This window comes from Copadichromis virginalis, linkage group LG17, assembly GCF_057382275.1.
Source record: "Copadichromis virginalis isolate Kocher_CV1m ecotype Utaka linkage group LG17, C_Virginalis_male_GT1.1, whole genome shotgun sequence".
In the NCBI taxonomy this organism is placed as follows: domain Eukaryota; kingdom Metazoa; phylum Chordata; class Actinopteri; order Cichliformes; family Cichlidae; genus Copadichromis; species Copadichromis virginalis.
This window is the reverse complement of record NC_140634.1, coordinates 1,826,195-1,846,330: the sequence shown is the minus strand read 5'-3', so window position 1 is coordinate 1,846,330 and position 20,136 is coordinate 1,826,195. Positions and strand designations below refer to the sequence as shown.

Here is a 20,136-nt window from a genome sequence, read left to right as displayed (position 1 = left end):
AGCACAGCAGCAAAAGTGAAAGGGGAGATTCATGAGACAGTAGTGAGACATAACAAAAGGCTGGAAATGGACAGACTGTCATTGGGAGTGACGACAACGGACAGGATTAGAAACAAGTGCATGAGGACGGCTCAGGCTGAGTGCTTTGGAGACACAGTTAGAGCAGCAAGGTTGAGACGGTTTGGACACGTGCAGAAGAAGTAGACCACATGAATATAGAGGCTATGGGTGGGTGATGGTGGGGAGCCAGACGCTCCACTGTGGTGACCCCTAAGGTGCTGAAAGAGAGAAACTAATGCATTTGATTTATACCTCCCTTTGTTTAGAGAGGCACTGTTCATTCATGAAGCTAAGATTCTGCTCCTTATTGCAATTTAGACGCTGCAACAGTCATTACTCCTGTGTACATTTAACCGTCCGATTTATTCTGTGTATGCCTTGTGTTTCTGAAGACTTTACAGTGGGTGTGTGAAAAGAAGAAAGTCCAGTGTCGAGAGGGTGAAGTGCAGCAGCAGCACGTATCCTGTCTTTAGCTCGATGCTGCTTATTATCATAAGAATGCCGTTTCCGTTTTGTCTCCTAAAAATTCATCCGTCTGCGCTCCCCGTCTCGGGTCGCTGAGTTAGCTTCTCTCTCTGCTCGCCAGCTGTGAAGACAGCCAAACAAAGATCAACAGGATTCATCAAAGCACCTCTCTGTCACACACACTGAGCACTAAAGGCAGTCTGTGTCTGTGCGCACAGGCTGGCATTCATAAAGCAGGCAGGCATAAAGCTGCCAGTGTGCCACAACTGTACCAAATAGCACCTGATTTGCAACCATAGAGCTTAACGGGTCGCTGCATGAAAGGTAACAAGGCTCTGCTATGAAAGCTTTATGAGGCAGATTCATCCTTTCCAATAAGACCAGCAGTACATGGACTTTTCCACTATGTCATTTATGAGAAGTCCAGTAGCTGCTGAGGAGAAACTGGGCCAATCATCATGACACAATAACCGCCTGCAGCCACGGAGACACCGACTGGATCTGAGGAAGTTTTTCTGTACCTGTATTTTTACAGTGGGATAACTGAGAACACACACTCTTTTTCTGAAGCACTCTGCTTCATATTCCTTCCTCATACATTCATACCTAGAAAAAGAGCACAGCTGTCTACTGAGCTGCTCTGAAGGAGGAGTAAGCAAATGCTGCAGAAAGTAATAAGCTTAATGTTAAATAATTGATTGTAAAGCAAGAATGTTTGTAATGCCAAATTTGTTGAGTCTTGCTGGCTTTTATACACAGACAGCACTCGGGTGTAGCTGCTGACAGCAGCTTCATTCAAAGTAGCAAGTGTGACTGTTACAGTGTAACTGGATACATTTGAAATACATTTCAGCCCTCTCTGTCTCTGCTACACTGAAACTGGAAAATCAGATCAGTCTAAAATGAGTTTGTTTTTGATGCTCTTGTCCCGCTTTGATGTTTTATGGAAAGCTGTGGTCGTGGTTATTACCTTCTTCAGTAAAGTGTTGAGCTACAACAGCAACTTCAAGTCAACAGCTCTCAGGGAAATGTAAAACATTTATATGAGGCATGTTTCCCACCATCAGTGATATTCTGTGAGTCTAACTTTGAACTCTGTGACTCTGTTGTGCAGATTCAGAGGATTTCAGTGGCAAACTGAGAACAAGAACCTCTCGACCTTGTATCCTACTAGCTGGATACGATCAGTTAACTAACTCACATACACTGGGTCCTGATGATACTGACATATTTACTGATGTCATGCCAATCTGCCTGCCAGCCTCATATTCAGTTAACAAACTGCACGTACTTACCACAGATGCCTGAACTCGACTGCTCTGTGTTTTATCTCAAACATGGCTGGTGCAATGTTTAAATACTGAGCATCACAAAAGCAGCCTTTCTAAGCTACAGCTTTAAATCTGTGAATCTACTGATTCATGATTTTTGTGCTGACGCTGTTGCATAAGGGCAGTGTGGGAAGGCCATGAATGGAGACAGTGTTCATGCCAGGGGCTAGAAGCACTGAGCTTTCCTGCCAGGTGCCATCAAGGTCAAGTAAACATGCAAACACACACAGATACATGCTCGCTATGATGCTACTTGCTGCAGGGTTCACTTCTTAACACATTCGCAGTAGCAGTTAAAAGTACTGCTAATAAAGTAAAAATAATCTGGGAATCCCCAAAACACCACCCTGAGCAGCAGCCAGTCACAGATGTTTCATTAGAGGCTACAGTTTGACACACAGCCCTGGATGTTTATCTGTAAAAGCAGCAGTGGAGCCTGGAGGCCTCGCCTTCACTGAGGGGGCTGTTAACAGACCATCATAAGAATTTAACTGGCAGAGGTTTTTATGGAGTCTTTAGTGTCTTGTGACGATCTGTAGCTTTTCAACCCTAACAGTGTTGTAACTCTGGGGGTAGGCACCGAATCCTTCTCATGCATGCATGTGACAGGAGGACAGGAGGTTAGTGAACTCTGCAGCATGGTCATTTCATGCTTTAAACTCCAGGATATCCGACACCTGGGTAAGGCCGGCCGTCCCTATCCCACGGTAACGTTAAACCGGCAACCTGAGCCCGGAGACAGACCTCCTTCACAGGTGAAAGCTAACCCACAAGGACAGAGAATAGTCTTTACACTGTATCTCTGATGTCAGCCCAACGTTTTAAAGTTCATGTGAAGAATGTTATACTGTAAACTCTTTGGATGTGCAAGGGTTTTATGCTGCTCTGCCAGCTGATTTGTTTTTACCTGACGAGGAAAAATGAAACACACAAGGGAGAGTGTCGATTTAGTTTGTCGGTCTGTGGAAGAACCACTGACTGCTTAACAGAGTGAAAGCGGAGAGTATATCCCTGATTTTTTAAAAACGTAGCTATTGGATTTATCAACATTTAATCTGAATGGATTCAGAAGTTAATGACTAATAATGCATTGCTGTGACTGTTAAAACGTGAGCCTTGAAAAAGTTTTACTCATATTTACTTTGTTATTTATCTTCCTCTCTGGATACGTGCTCGTGGCCTCGTAATACAGACGTCTGTTTTACTTTCCAGGGTTAAAATGCAACAAAGAGTTAAATTAAGCAGGCGGCGCAGTGACACGAGAGAATGAAATGAACCCGGAGGCCGTACATGTGTGCAGTGATATGTGTTTACTGTATATGTAGAACGTGTGCGCTGATGTACATCTCTGGATCAACAGTGTGTTGTACTTAAATATACACTTGTGCAGAGAACCAGCATGTGTCTGTGACTAAACAGCAAAGAGAAAAGTGTGGGGTATAATCATAGCACCAAAGACAAGATAATGACAAAGTGCTCTGACTTTCCCTCAGTGCAATCAAAGTTTCTTCTTCCTCTCATGAGCACTTTACTTTGTCTCTCTGCATCGTGTGTTTCACCCCTCAGGGAGAAAAAAATCAGAAAGGAGACGTCGAAGGAAAAAATGAGAAATAGGATTTCAATAAAACCCAGTGACAACTACATTCTCTTTTCTGTTTGTTTTGTTTGTTCGAGTTTGTGATTTGATGGCCTCAAATGCAGCAAACAAGAATTTGTTTGGGTTTAGACGTCTACATTATCAAGAAAATTACGCACTGTTAACTCTGCTGCAGTCAGTGTAAAGTAGAGCTGCTGTGGTATCAGTCCAGTCCTGATTTTCAGATAGATAACACTGCTAAAGCTAAGCTCTGAGATTCCTTTGGTTTTAATGTAAGGACATGCACTCAATGATCACTCAAAATAAGCGGCAATAGTTATTATTTTGGTAGAAAAGTGAAAATAAAATGATATACAATGTACAATTTCCAAAATAACAACAATAATAAAAAAACAGTCCTATTGAGTTCATTATTATTTCAGTTTGTACTTTTTGGTCATTAGTCAGGATTGTTTGTTAATTCCGTTGCTTTTTTTTTTGCTTTGAATCGAATAGAATAGAATTCAACTTTATTGTCATTGCACATGTCACAAGTACAAGGCAACGAAATGCAGTTTGCATCCATCCAGAAGTGCTTTAGCCATGATATAGATATATTACAAAATATATATTAGCAATAATATAGGTATATAGATATATTACAGAAATGGGTCTGTTATAGGTATGAGGGTACAAAAATGGGTCTATTATGGTATGTTATAATGTACACGGTATGAAGGTATGTTATGAATATGCTATAACTATAAGTATGTACAGGCTATGAACAGGATATAAATATGAAACTAAACAGAAATATGCAAGTTATAAACAGTTGTAGAATTATAATTATATTGTACAGAATGATTGTTTATACAGAATTATACAGTAGTGCAGTTAAGATCAGTGAAATATGTGGCTACTTTCTACAGAGGCTATATAAAGTGTAGGTGGTTATGGGTGTATGTTCAGTACATGTGTTAACGTGGGTCAGATGTCAGGAGGCAGAGTTCAGGAGTCTGACAGCTGTGGGGAAGAAGCTGTTCCGGTACCTGGTGGTCTAAGTCCGGAGCTCCCAGAGGGCAGGAGGGTGAAGAGTCCATGTGATGGGTGACTGGGGTCTTTGATGATTTTCCCAGCCCTTTTCAGACACCGCTTCCTGTAGATGCCTTTTATGGCAGGAAGTGGTGCTCCGGCGATGCGCTGGGCAGTTTTCACGACCCTCTGCAACACCTTCCGGTCCGAGGCAGAGCAGTTCCCGTACCAGACTGTTATACAGTTGGTCAGGATGCTCTCGATGGTGCAGCGATAGAAGTTCACCAGGATGTCTGAGGACAGGTGGTTCTCAGGAAGAAGAGTCCTTGGTGAGCCTTCTTGACCAGCTTGGAGCAGGTGGTCGTCCACGTGAGATCCTCGGAGATGTGGACTCCCAGGAACTTGAAGCTGCTCACACGCTCCACAGCCGTCCCCTTAATGTGGATGGGTGGATGTGGGTCAGCATTCCTCCTGTAGTCCACGATGAGCTCCTTGGTCTTCTCGGTGTTAAGCAGCAGGTTGTTTCTGTCACACCACTCAGCCAGACGATCCACCTCCTCCCTGTAGGCGGCCTCATCGTTGTCACTGATGAGGCCAATCACCGTGGTGTCATCTGCAAACTTAATGATGGTGTTGGAACCATCAGCAGGTCTGCAGTCGTGGGTGAAGAGGGAGTAGAGGAAAGGGCTCATCACACAGCCTTGTGTGATGAGCCCTTTCCTCTACTCCCTCTTCAGGGAGTTGGTCAGGATGCTCTCGATGGTGCAGCAATAGAAGTTCACCAGGATGTCTGAGGACAGGTGGTTCTCAGGAAGAAGAGTCCTTGGTGAGCCTTCTTGACCAGCTTGGAGCAATTGGTCATCCAGATGAGATCCATCGTTGTCACTGATGAGGCCAATCACCGCGGTGTCATCTGCAAACTTAATGATGGTGTTGGAACCATCAGCAGGTCTGCAGTCGTGGGTGAAGAGGGAGTAGAGGAAAGGGCTCATCACACAGCCTTGTGGTACACCGGTGTTCATCGTGATGGTAGATGAGCAGCGGTTATCCAGCCGGACATGTTGGGGGCGGTTGGTCAGGAAGTCCAGTAACCATTTGCAGATGAGGGAACTGATGCCCAGGTCTGTCAGTTTCCTGATGAGTTGTGAGGGGTGGATTGTATTGAATGCTGAACTGAAGTCTATAAACAGCATTCTGGCGTAGGTGTTGTTGTTGTCCAGGTGTGAGAGGACAGAGTGCAGTGCGATGGAGACTGCATCCTCTGTGCTCCTGTTCTGGCGGTATGCGAATTGGTGGGGGTCCAGGGGGGGGGGGGGGGGGGTGGGGGGGGGAGACAGGATTTGAAGTGTGCTAGGACCAGCTGCTCTAAGCACTTAGTGATGATGGGGGTGAGTGCTACTGGGCGGTAGTCATTGAGGCAAGATGGGTTGGAGTTTTTGGGTATCGGGACGATGGAGGTGGATTTGAAGCAGGCCGGTACCACAGCGTGGGCCAAGGACAGATTGAATATGTCTGTCAGCACTCCTGCAAGCTCCCCAGAACATGTTCTGAGAACACGCCCGGGGATGCCATCAGGACCTGCAGCCTTGTGGACATTGATCCTGCTCAGCACCGCTCCTACCTACATGTCTGCTTTGGTTGTGGGGTTCCCTCGCTCAAAACGAGCATAAAAGTTGTTGAGCTCGTTGAGGAAGGAGACATCAGAGGATGCGGGGGAGGGTTTGGTGGTCCTGTAGTCTGTGATGGTCTGGAGTCCTTGCCACATGTGTCGGGGGTTGGAGTTGGAGAAGTGTTCTTCTACCTTCTTTTTGCAATGGTGTTTGGCTTTTTTGATTCAGTGGTTTGGTTTGGTGGTCTGAGTTGTTACCACTTTGGTGCTTCTCAGGAGAGAAGAATGAGTTTCTTAAACAAGAGTTCAGTTCAGTCTGGGCATAGGCTCGCCATCTCCATCCGGAGAGAATCCAGGAATCTGTTCCATTTGCTTTACACCAACGCCAACAAAAAAAACCTAGGACAGTGGCGCGGCTGCCCCTCTGTTGGTCTTCCTTGGTCTCTTGTGTTCTGGGGGCCTCTGGATGTCTGGAGTTTTGATCTCCTCCATACCTGCTTCATGCCCTGGAGGACGTGGCTGTGGCCCCCCCACACCCTCTAGCAGATCATTACGTGAAGGAACCTTTTAAAAACAAGCGCGTCCATGCTCACAGGTGTACACACGGGTGATCACACCCACAAACTACACCCTTTTTGGCTCCTACCTCAAAGCACACTGTGTTCTGTTGATCTTATGTGCTGCACAATAATGTTTAATATTTAGTATTTACTGTCATATTCCCATATATCATTGTGATGTTGTTTATTCTATTACTCTTGTTCTCTTCTGCTTGTTTTCTTTTTTCTTTCTCAGCAGGTGATCCAGGTGATTGATATATGCATTTTTTATTTCTTTTTTTTTTCTGCTCATTCTGTTGGTTTTTGTTTTTTGCCTTCTCCCCCGTCCCTCTTCTCAGCTGTTTCTCTTTCCCTCTTTCTTTCTCCCCTTCTTTCCCCCAGTCAAGTCTGTCCCGTATTCAGTAAGTGAAAATAAAATAAACAATAAAAGGTGAATCAAATGGACCATTACGGCAAGGCTGGGATGGTCAGTTTGGTAAAGTAAATCCGTTGGGCATCTTTCTTTGCCTTTAGACAACAATTCTGATGCAAAAGAGCCAAACGGGACAGGCAAAAAAACAAAAAAAAAACCTAGCCAAGATGAGGTGTCAGCGTGAACGTGGCAGGGGACACAACCACACGCCCCCCTCTAGCTCCTGCTCACATCAACAAGACGACCGATAGTTCAGCATGGACGTCTGCAGCCTGTCTCATTTACTTTTCAAAGTGCAAATACTCTCAATACTTAATACATGATGGCTGGACTAACATAGTTTCTACACAAATGACAGTATTATCGCAGATCGGATGACTGCAGAAAAGTAAATTTTTTACAGTCACTGGTCTGGCTCCAGTCCCCTCCGCTAACAGGGAGGCGGGGTTTATGACCTATACTGCAGCCAGACACCAGGGGGCGATAGAGACATTTTGGCTTCATTTTGGGGAGCTGGTAGGTCGTCCTTTTCTACAGTCGCTGCACTGATCGCTAACCGTGAAACAGAGAAGGTCACACTTCCTTTTTTCAAAATAAATATTTTTCAAAGAAAACGACTGCAAATGCAAAAATATACATAAAAGGAAGAGAGAAAGGAAATTTAAAAAAAATCGTTTTCTCTACTCTGTTACACTTGGTAATGCAAATATGTTATCAGCCAATCACATGAAAGCAGCCTCGGTGCATTTAGGCTTGCAGAAAGGGTCGAGTTGACTTGATGAAGTTCAGACTGAGCACCAAGCAAATGGTTTAAGTGATTTTTAACGTTGTGTTGCTGTTGGTACCAGACATACTAATATGAGTAATTCAGAAACTGCTAAACTGCTGGGAATTTCCCACGCAGCCATCATTAGCATTTACAGAGAGTGCTTCGAAAAAGAGAAAATGTCCAGTGAGCAGCAACTCGATGGGTAAAATGTCTTGATGCCAGAGAAGAGGGCCGAGCTGATTGAATGAACTGAATCTATCCCATGAAGAATAAGGGCAATTCTAACCCCACACTAACGAGGTGTAACTAATCAGAGTGGACCCTGAGTGTATTACTGACATGACACTGCTCAGGTCAAAGTGGATTTTTTGCTTCATTTGCTTGGTTGAGATTTTACTGCTGAGCTTGTAATATCTTTTTTTGATTTCACAGAACTCAGACATATTTATCTCCCAAACTGGACAACTCACACCAAAACACTCTTTAAGGATAAATAGCACCACAGACCAGGTAAAATATGGGAAAACTGTCCATTTACAACCGAGACTTAACACAGTAGCTACTGCTGCAGCCAGAAACTCCACTGTCAGCTACTTTTATGTAGACTAACTAATACAAACTCATCATCTTGCAGGACTTCAAGATTCAAGAACATAAGTGTTTGTCTCTGGAAAGCAACCAACAGCAACCAACACCGTCACACCCAATTTGGGATGAATCAGACTTTCCATTATGACCTGAGTTCAGGTGTCGCATCTCTCATTTTGCAGTATTTTAATTTTTGGCATAGATCGAAATATCTGTCAGCTGAATCACTTTTTGCTGTAAAATATTCTCCTCTGAGAATCCATCGCATACAGAGACCTGAGACAGCAGGAAAAACATTGCTGTGCTTTCTTCTGCCTGCAGTAGGTGCGTCTCACAGTTTCGGGGACTCCACTGCACTATGAAAGCTTAGTGTGGAGCAGGTAATGTTAATGAGCACTATAACCTACTTTAATACACAGTTACATACGAAAGAAGACCAAGGTGGAATCACAAAAAACAATTCAAGATTAGTTTTTCTAAAAATTCAAAGTAGTGAGCCAAAGGCCTTCTGGAAGGACGTCTGCTGGAATCGAGCTTGGTTTGAACTTCGTGTAACCACACAATATAATTATTTTATAGTTTTAAGTAAACAAGCTTGTAATTTCAAGATCACGAAACATTTGCTTTTTGATCTCGATGACACACAAAGTCTTATTTATGCATTTCTCTAATCCATTTCTCTACAGCCTTCTGTACTATAGCTCCTCTTTCATGCACACAGTTTATCTTCTCCGAGAGCAAAACAGAGCACTCATCCCCTTTAAATCCCTTTGTCTCTCTCTTTTCACCGCCTTTCTTCAGCCTGTTTATATGCAGCCTGTAGAGATAGGCAGAGACAAAAAAGAGTAAAGCCTCCTCCTCTAAATCCCTTTGTCTTTAAACCCAGAGTGACTTATCCAGCTTCCTGCGCACACATCTTAGAACCCACACCCACAGCGTATGACTGTGCTCCGGTCTGATGGCTTTACAGCAGAGGAACACTCAAGACAGCTGCTTTGGCTTTTTGCTGTGGGTGAAAGGTGTGACGCTTCTTTCAAGTCTGTGCCAGTCTCAGCTGCTGTGTTCCTGCATAATCTGGCCCAGGGTGCCAATTCCAGAGAGTGCACGCACACACACACACACACACACACACACACACACACACACACACACACACACACACACACACACACACGCACACACACACACACACACACACGATTGCAGTGAGTGGATTGCAGGGTTAGAGGCGTATCTGCAGCTGGTGAAACAGCCACACAGGTATTAGTGTCACAGACACACAGAGACACTTTCCTCTTTTCACTGATTACATTTATTTATGAAGCAGTAAAACGACCTGTCTGCACAACATGGTTAAAGTCTAATGATGTCTGGTCTGAAACATGCAACCCTACATGATGTTCAATATGAACTAATGTGCAGTTTGGTCTACAACAGCTTTCTTTGCTTGTCAGAGGTGGACCCTGTTTATTGAATGTCCAGCTCGGCTGACACAACAAATATCATTTGTTGTGGGAGGCGGGCTTCTTTCGTTGAGCCTTGTTGATTGGTCAGCTGCTTTGGTGTGATGAGTCATAGAGCGCTATGTCGTCTGAAAGATTTTCGAATTAGAGTCGCTCTTTTTCACCTTTCTGATGATGACCTCATTATTTTTGTCAAACCTGTCAAACGCTCATCTAAACTTTGCTGAATGAGTAAAGCAGCTAGCTTCCAGCCTGGATTAAATACCATTACCAGTCAAATTATTAGTCAAGTGTACCATCCAGTCATTACCCTGGGACCTGACTATTTACTGAAAGAATGACATTTCACAGCCTGAAACTCTTTAATGTGATATTCCTCAGAAATGTATGTGGACACAAAATGCAACTTGAGTGTGATTATCAGGAGGTCATAGAGTCAAGAAGCAGGTTTGAGATGTATGGAACTGCTATTTTTTCACTTTCATGCAGCTTTTATACCTAAATTACGTTTTTGGTTCACGAGTTTCTGTCGTTCAGAATCTTGATGTGGGTATTATAAATCCTCCTATTTCAAACTTTTACATTTAACAAATAACCCACTGACTTTAGCCCCCTTTTAACTTTCAAATCAATTTATTTGTTCAGTCGTTCCAAATTACGTCAGTAACAGAAAGGAAACCGTTTCAAGTTACTACAAAAGGGCTGTTGTACCAGAATGCAGCACGTTACCTGATAAAGTCTGAACGGTAAGTGGCAAAAGTTTAGTCAGATTCAGGTTTTGTCATTGACCCATCTTTTAAAGCGTCTCTCTGCTATGTCAGTATAAAGCTGAAATGAAAGAGGATGAATGAACAGAGCTGTAAAAAACACTCCTCTGTATCCTTTGACAGAATGGTATCTTTAGCAGGTATGGAGTTTAATTCCAGTTCAAATGTTCAGCCAGTATGAAAACGAGATACCTGGAATAAAAGTCTCCCTACAAAACGCCTTGTTTTGTCACTCTGCAGTCATCTGGAAACACCTCTGAGCAGTTATTTTCTGCCATTATCTAAGTTAGACTCCACAGCCATAGACAGTACATGTTTAAACTGATAGTGAAACTTGTGCTCTAACCGCTCTCTATGCTGCTGTGGACCTGTCATGGGTTTCATCTCAGGCTTCTTTGTGCTGTACTCGACTTTCTCACAGAATTTAAGATGTTTTCTCAGGACATTTAAATTCTGCCGTCACTGCTAGCTGAGGAAATCTAGGAAAGAGCAAGAATTCATGGGTTTTTTGGTGCTCTTCTTTTAACACAGTGCTGTGCATAGTTCAATCCAACATATTCATCTCTTCAAATAAGTCATTCCATTCAAATAAAAAGGATTTCAATGCACCTATCAGCCAGCACTAACCAGTGAAGTGAGTATAAACATGGATCCTGACATTCAAGTGGGAGCTACTCTGACATGTCAGCTGACTCCACACCGAGCACAGGAAATGTGAGAAAAGAGTGAGACACCAACACTGAGGTAACCAGCGTTTTTAAAAATATATAACCCCAAAATGTGATGCACACACACACACACTGATGAATGGTTTAGGGGCAACCCAGGGGTCAGGGGTCAGGACTTGCCCAAGGATGCCTCACAATACAAACTGGAGGAGCTGGGGATTGAACCGCTGATCTTGTGGCCACCTTCATACTCCGTTTAAAAACTATTATTACAACCATGCATATCTGAACTGTTTGGCTTTCAACTTAACGTTGATGAGAAGAATTCACCAACAAGCCAAGAAACCTGCATAACTCTGAACGATTGTATTTTTCTTATCAGACTGTCCTGTTACTTTTGGACAAACTCATGCATGTTTTCTGGCAGCAGAAAAGTTTGTAGTAAGAACAAGAAAATAATTCTCTAACTTTTATTAAATGCACTTCAGAAGAAATCCTGGCATCTGGACTTTATGATGTCAGAGGTGGATATGGATGTGATTAGGAGACAACAGCAGTATGATTAAGGCAAACTATTGTTTTAAGCCCAAACAGATGGATCATCAAAACAACTTGAAGCATCTGTGTATCCTTGGATCCCTCAGCACAAACACAATGAACACACATAGACGATGTTAGCCTACATTAGCTGAGTCATTCCTTTTACTACGGCACAGATCTGAGCATCAAGTCTGATTTCTGATTCAGCATTAATGAGTGAGCTGGTATAATCTGTTATAATTGCCTCTGTGAGCCAGCCTGTCATTGCTGGTTGGAGGATAAAAAGGAAGAAGGATCATTAGCAGGTTTCTTTACTGTATTTAGATGTACTCTGACCACATGTGGCCACGTTAAATTACTTAATTACATTCAGCATCTGATTTAAATTGTGGTTAATAAAACTATCTCTGAGGAGTCAGAGCTTAGCTTTAATATAATGTATTCTAAAAACACACAGGTTCAAGTCACAAAGACGAGGGTGTCATTGGGCTTTTGGAAGTCTAAGCGAGACCTTGTAGCTCCCGCCTTCTGCGCCTCCAGGGCTCAATAAGAGGGAAGTTAAGCCCTGAATTAAACACTTGACTTCAGATTTATTTAAAGTGAGCTTTTTTGTAAGAAAACCAGCGAGCATGTATTAGCTGAAAGCAAAAACATCCAAAAGAAGAGAGCGGCACGGAGAGAGAGGAGTGCAGATTATTACAGAGTAGCATATTAAAGGGCTGCGAGGAGCTGAGTGGGTAAATGAGAATACTGCAAGGGAAGCTTTCATTTACTTTTGTTTAATAAACTCTGGAGCTGTGTATTAAAAGTGACGCTGGGAAATTATAGATATGAATATGAGTAAATCTCTACATGCAAATAATAACAGTAAAGCTGCAGGCCTGTCAGCAGTGATGCTGGTGTGTGCAGGCTGTGTTTGCCAGTCACATGAATCATACCTCAGACAGCACGGCCCTGCTGACAGAACGGCCTGAGGACATGGACCCTGTTGCTGTATGCATGATTAATACCGTATATAGAGACATGATGTTGTTCACTAGCAAGGATGCCACCTACAGTGGGGCAAAAAAGTATTTAGTCAGCCACCGATTGTGCAAGTTCCCCCACTTAAAATGATGACAGAGGTCAGTAATTTGCACCAGAGGTACACTTCAACTGTGAGAGACAGAATGTGAAAAAAAAATCCATGAATCCACATGGTAGGATTTGTAAAGAATTTATTCGTAAATCAGGGTGGAAATAAGTATTTGGTCACCTCAAACAAGGAAAATCTCTGGCTCTCACAGTTGAAGTGTACCTCTGGTGCAAATTACTGACCTCTGTCATCATTTTAAGTGGGGGAACTTGCACAATCGGTGGCTGACTAAATACTTTTTTGCCCCACTGTATTTAAACTGGTTCCAATATTTAGAAGTTTCATTAGATTTTCTGCATTTCGTTTCAATCATTTCTATCATGCAGCAGTTAAAAATAAAAACAGGTGGATGGAAACACGCCTACAGTCTGCGTAAACCTGCTACTGTGAATGACTGCACGAGGTCGCTGTGTAGCCACCATGTAGGCTGCTGCTTGCAAAGTTTATGTTTTGTAAAAGTGGATTACAGATGCACTAAAAGCACAAAGTGAGGTTTTCATATTTATATGAGTCTTACATTTATTTCTATTTATGATTCTGTTTTCCGCTCGACGCCCACACTGTCACGGTCGGAGGGCCCTTTCCGGACGACCCTGCTTGTGTTTATGTTTTCTGTATATGTGTTTGCTTCTCCCTCCCTGGCCCTCGGGGTTGTTTACGGAAGTGCGCGCCGTGGGAGAGGCGTGTCCTGGCGACTGTCGTCATTGGGAGTCCCTCTTCGCTGTTGCCGGCCCACCTGCAGCTGATTACCTGACCAGTGGTTGGTAATCATTCCTCCAGGCTAGAAAGGGGTATTTAACCTGGACTCACGGCGACAGTCGACGTGGGATTATTACTCCGAACTGGTATAGTCTGTGCGAGCAGTGTGAGTGTGTTATTCGGCTAGCGTGTGGCTAACGCTGGATTTTCCTTCTTCCTCCAGGAGGGGCGAGCGGAGAAGCGAGTTGGGGAGCACACACACACTAAGGGAGTTACTACACGGAATGCACTGGGAGCAAGGGACGAGCACGATTGGAAAATTGCACTTTTGAATGGATTGTTGGACTTGTCTGTTTCACTGTAAATAAACACACTGTGTCTCTGTGAGCAAGAACCGCGCCTGGGTCCCTCTTTTCCGTGACACACACACACACACACACACACACACACACACACACACACACACACACACACATCTCTCTTTGACCACTGACCCCAAGCACCCTGCTAAAATTTACCCTAGCTGCACTAGAAGCCTCCTCTACATAGAAATATATCAATGGTGCTTCACATGAGTGGGAAAAATCATCCAGGGAAAATCAACTAACGCCAGGCCCATGTGCGCCTGGTCTAATCTTAGCTGTCCAGCAAACCGTTTAAATTCCTACGGTATGCTTTTAAAAGGTCCTGGGTGATAAATGGCCGACAGTGAAATGGAAACGGAGAGAGGGAGAGGATGAGGGACAGCCTGAGACAGCGCGCAGCAGAACACAGTGAATAAAGGACAACAGGAAGCGTGAGGTAAGACACTGTCGGGGTTAGCGGCAGAAGAAAGAGGCATGCAGACAGGAAGTGATAGATGGTAGGACATTGATCAGAGAGCAGAAGAGGAGCAGAAACTATCCAATCTATCACCATCACCTCCAGCAGTGTCCTCCTGTCATGCTCCTCTCCTCAGTGACTGCACTGCTGGCAGGTTGCGCTCAGCCCCGAGAGCCACAGCTGCACAAAATGTGCATCTCCACAGTGCTCCAAAATGTGCCTGATTTAGTTGATACTGCATACTGCAAAACATGTACACTTTCCATCCTTTCCAACCATCTTTTGAACATTAAGTTGTTGAATTGATTTTCTACCTTCGAGGCACTCATTGTTTCAGCTCACTTGCTTGAGATTGGTAATCCATCACAGTGAACATCGAGGCACAGTTTCATTATCACAGCAAGCAGGGTTTCTTTGAACGTTCCCCTCTCTGATGCAGGCTGTTTGAAGTCAAGAAGACTCATACCTGTGCAGCCACACTCGCTGGTTCACCTACAGCCTGCTTTACATGCTGTAGTTTCCAGTTTTCTCATGAAAACTAAACATATTGATGATACACTGTCCAGATAAAAAGTTACATTCCAAGAAGGTAAAATACTCGAATTCTAATTGGAGATAAAGTATCTGAATTTCAGGCGTGGGACCTCGCCTCCAAACACGCGCCTGCGCCTCCCCACACAAGCTGTTCATCTTGTTCGGCCCTACACTGTAGAGGCTCTGGTATTACACAAAGGGAACAATCAAAAGAGGGTCAGTTCCTCTTGCTGGCAGGACATGCAGGGTTCAGCTTGACAGAGTGTGACGTCCAGCACCAACCTGGCTGCACTCAGTTCTGTGTACATGCACGTCTGTGTAAGGATGTCTGCTGTACCTGAAACACTGCATAGACCAATCCTATAGTGGTACCTAATAATTTGGACCAACTGACGACTCGTCTCTCTGATATTTGATAGTAACCTTTTGACTGCAGCACGCTGTTATTTTAAACTAAGAGGTGACCACACCTTTCAGGACGCAGTGCCTGAACTCTGCAGCAGCCCTCCTCAGCTCATCAGGTTGGCTGAATGAGTTTGCTTAAAATGAAACACATTGTTGTATGTTAGCATTTCCTTTCATCTTGCATCCATTATTTCGGTCATACTTTATCTGTATGCTGCATTCGCTTTAATGCATGTTTATCCAAACTGGAGCATTTTGTAACCGTGTGTTTGAAGCAGCACACCGACACAAGTGAAGATTCATCTGAGAGGGACAAACTGAACTAGACCGAGTGCTGAACTTTATTTATTTTTTCTACTTTATGGGACAATTTTAGACTTTTCAGGTCAAAATAATAGCCATCACTGCCAAATCCTTCTTCTGTGAGCATTAACAGACTGGGCACAGATTGTTGCAGTTTTCACTAGACTCATTTTTCCATGAAATATAAAACCTATAAGAATATTCTATACATGGTATTAAAGTTAGCAATGACTTTGTTAGTGCCATCCTTTTAAAACATATGCTTTTCTCTGGTCCCCCTTCAGTTCAGTATAGCTTATGAACGCAGCACTGTTGGCAGCTACATTTAAAGTGCTGCCAAAGCTTCTTTTTACCCTTGAATTAAAAAGCTCTCTGGGTGATAGGAAATCATAGCAAACATAGCATATGCTCAGGAGTAATGTGCAAAACCACTGATATGGTTTGATTCATTTGATTTTATCCCAGCCATCGCTCTTAAAGTCATTCACATGGTAGGTGTTCTCTATTTTATGTCCTTTGCTTCTTTAATTGTAAGCATAAACCGACGAGGCTGAGGCCTGTGTCTGCATCTCCTTCTGATTTTTCCTGCGTCAGTCTCTTCACTGTAAACTGTCCAGTAAAACTCGAGCCATTAAAATGACATCACATTATACGCTTTAATTTCATGCTGGCAATCACACTGTTATAGCAGGCAGCGTGCGGTCAGATGGTCGTCGTCCTGTAAAGCGTTTTAAATCGTGAAAAATGAGATGAAGCAAGGTTTCACTGGCTGGGACAGACATGACAGCACTGTAATAGTCTCGCTGTTTATGCGATATGAAAAAATGCTGCAGAAAAGAGCTTCTAGTAGGAGTTTGTCATTTCCTCACTGTCCTTGAAAAGGGTAAATTGTGAGACCTGAGAAAAACCTCTGTCCTTTCTTGTGATTTATTGTCTGCTCTCATTTATGATACAATCGGGATGACTTATCACCTGAGGCCGGCAACATTTCCTGACCAAGAGACGGAGAATCAATCATTATGCTGAGCTTTCACAAACAGTCAGCTGTTTCCTCAGGTAAAGACTGAGCATCAGTCCTGTGGGCACCAACAGTTAGAAAAGAAAATATCTGCCTTCTAAACATGCAGGCAAAGACAAATATAGGCCTTCTTCCACCGCCTTCTTCAGGCGAAAACCTGGAGTAAAATACAAATGTGAAAACAGATGCAGGTGGTGATAAGGAGATGACAAGGGCGCTTATGGAAGTGGGACAGTGTCCTACCTGTGTGGGGTTGTAGAGCTCCTGCAGGGCATTGCGGGATCCTTTCCTACAGCAGCCTTCCACCATGAAGGGGTTCCTCCGCATGACTGGAAAACAGATGATGCTCCAGTAAGAACGGAGGACATTCAGACTTACTGCAGCTGTTCTGACACAGCAATCATTTTGACAGCATGCAGTGCAGAACACACGTCATCCTATATAAAAACATATCGTTTGGGTTGGATTATTTTTCATGCAGCTATCAGTGTGAGAACGCCTCCACGACACTTGAGGCTGGCTCCAAGCGTCCATCCATCCTTTCTATACAGTCTGTGATCTCAGCTCATAGCTGCTCAGCAGCGGTGACTGTGGCCACATGTGGTAATTACACAACAGTAACGCCTTTTATTCCTCACACTGAACACGAGTCTGTCTACATCCAAGGGGGCTGTTATCCTTTGACTGATGAAAGATTAAATCCCAGCTTCCCTTTATTTTTTACTCCCTTCCTTGAATATCCCACATGTGGAAGCATCACCTTGAACAACCAACTGCTGCAAGTGGCAAGCAGAAAGCTACAGGGATAAATAATGAGAGCAGTGACTATATGCCAAGGGCAAAGCCACAGTTCAGTGTTTATTTGGCTGGATCTCAGCTCTTTATACAACTCGATACAGAGCAGTAGCTGCTGGCACCGGCTCAGTGGGAGCAGCCAGCGCAACACTTTGCCTCGGCCAGCACACTCTCTCCAATTACTCTGGACGGAAAAGTGCGCAAGAACGGCGCAGGATCAACAGGAAAGGAAAGGAACCGCTAACGAGAAAGCCGAGGGTTTAATAGCACTTTGTTCTGCACGTCATCTGCCTCGTGTTCGTGGATGAACGCGTGTTCTTGCCATCAGGAAAGCTAACGATGAGAATAACAAGAGGTGTACATTCATTTCTACGGCGAGTTTCCATCTGTGAATCAGGTTTCACAGCATGTTTGCCAACCACAAAGCAACAAAGTAGGATTATACGTGGACAACAGAGTATGTTTACATTTAAAGCACACTGATACTGTTCAACTGATCAGGGGTTAAAATAATAGCCAGACCTGTTTCTAAACACCACAGACTTCTTATGGGTTAAGAACTATTATAATTATATGAAAACAAAGCAGTCAAACACACAGTTTTATATACGCTGTATGTTTGAAATGGATGGTCCACAGGCCTTCTGCACACAGGCCACAGGGCTCAGAGGCTGAGGAAGTCCCAGAAAGACAGAGGTGCTGCAATAAAGAGGAACAAAGGGATGAAAAAGACAAAATTACCAGAGAGACACAAAAGACATCAAATACTCCAAAAGAAAACTGAGAGACACAATGTGATTGCAGACAAAGTCACAAAAAACCTGCTGCAAAACACACAAAGAGAGACAACGCAACGATGAAATGATGATGAAATAATGAACAAAACAGCAGAGATGCAACGAGCAGTGGAAGTAAATATGAATGAACACAACCACAGACAAAGTTCTGCCACAAAGAGATGCAAGAAAGAGACTAAATGGCTACAAAGTGCAGCAACTGGACCACAGAGAGATGCTATTTCGAACAGTTTTGTGATGCTGTCAGTTTTGCGCATGACATGGAGGGCGTGGCTTCTAATTAATGATCAGTTATTGGTTAATGATTCAGGATCAGAAGCCAGATAAACACCGTTGTCCTGTTAGACCTACACTTTATGAGGGTGTGTGTCTGTGTGCTCGTTGGACATGCTGCAAATCTGCTGTGCAGAGCTGATAATGTCACAATGGATATTTGCTCATCTGCAGCATCTAACAAATGTGTTGACCGCAAACATGTAGCCTGTGTACACAATATCTGATGAAGATGTCGTTGCAGTGTCATCATCATTATTATTATGAATGTTATTTAGTGATTCATTTTTCCTGTTGTGGAGAACTTTCCGTCAGGACTGATTGAGGGGCGTGTCCTCGCCTCTCTCGTCCTCGCGTCACAAGAGCATCAAAGCAAAAAACAGAAAAGGAGACTCTTGATTTTTTCAAATCCTGCTTAAAAATTGAAGAATGGGGTGTGATGGGGCTGGAACTGAGCACAGCCTGGATCCCTGTAAGAGACGTGTAATCCTCTGTTCACACGAATCCTTTGACAGAGCCCTAGGGAGTGAGCCGGTGCTTGTTAGTGTAACGAGCCCCAGCAGACAGCAATGACCTTCAAACACCAAAGGGAATGCTAGACAGAAAGGAGGGATGCCTTTACACACGCTATGTGCAATTAACCATGCACAGACACACACGAGAGCGTGATTGATAATAGTTTTGTGAAAGCTGGTCTTTAATAATGCAGTTCAGCACAGCACTGCTGTGGACGTTGTAAATAGGCAATTAATGCTGGCTTGGAGAACAAGAGCTCGCAGCACAGTAACGCAGTTGCATAGTATTTGCCTTTTAGGTGCTTCCACAGGCCAGCTCAAACCCAGCACATACACACACGTCTCCAGCACCAGTAAGTCAGTACAAGCTGAATCAGCAGACGGTGGGCCACTGCTGATTGCTGTGGACACAGCCCTGAGGTGGGTCTCAAGGTATTAAGGATTTAGTGTCTGAGTGTGTGTGATTGCACTGTGTTCACTGACAGGTTGCACAGCTGGGGGGGATTCTTATTCACTAGCACCAGTGGACCCAGGGCTAACTGGAATGGAGGCCATAATAAATCAGGCATCGGTAACAGTCACTACAATTGAAGAAGAGGCTTGAATAGACATAAATGAGCTAGTTGTATTGTGGGGACCTTTCACTTGTTACTCCACATAAGAGCACTGTTACACATGTAACAAATCTTATTTACTACCTCGGAGAAAATGATTATATATCTTAGCACATGCTCTTAGACAACTGGATGCAATAAAATAAAAGAGGAGGCTGAAAGCAACCACACAGAGCACAGAGGAACACAACTGCAATGAAAAAACACGCAAAAGCCTGAGACAAACCAGAGAATCAATGAAAGGTATGATTTTACTTTTTAACAACGTGGATATTAGTTAATATGTACAAAGATATAACATCATTATCATGTTATGTCAATAGATACAACGTGACCACAAAGAAGCTTCCCACAGGGATGATGAAAATATACAGTGGGGCAAAAAA

The 20,136-nt window shown here is 43.6% G+C and overlaps 1 protein-coding gene across 2 annotated transcripts in view; it reads right to left on the bottom strand.

Annotated features, from left to right (window-relative positions):
* The window catches only part of chst11 (carbohydrate (chondroitin 4) sulfotransferase 11), a 99,380-nt gene that overhangs the window by 12,474 nt on the left and 66,770 nt on the right, over positions 1 to 20,136 (bottom strand). For both annotated transcript variants that reach the window (XM_085436062.1, XM_085436063.1), the window contains exon 2: positions 17,000 to 17,085. In XM_085436062.1, coding sequence (XP_085292188.1) covers positions 17,000 to 17,085 — 86 coding nt within the window. The remainder of the gene's footprint in view (positions 1 to 16,999; positions 17,086 to 20,136) is intronic.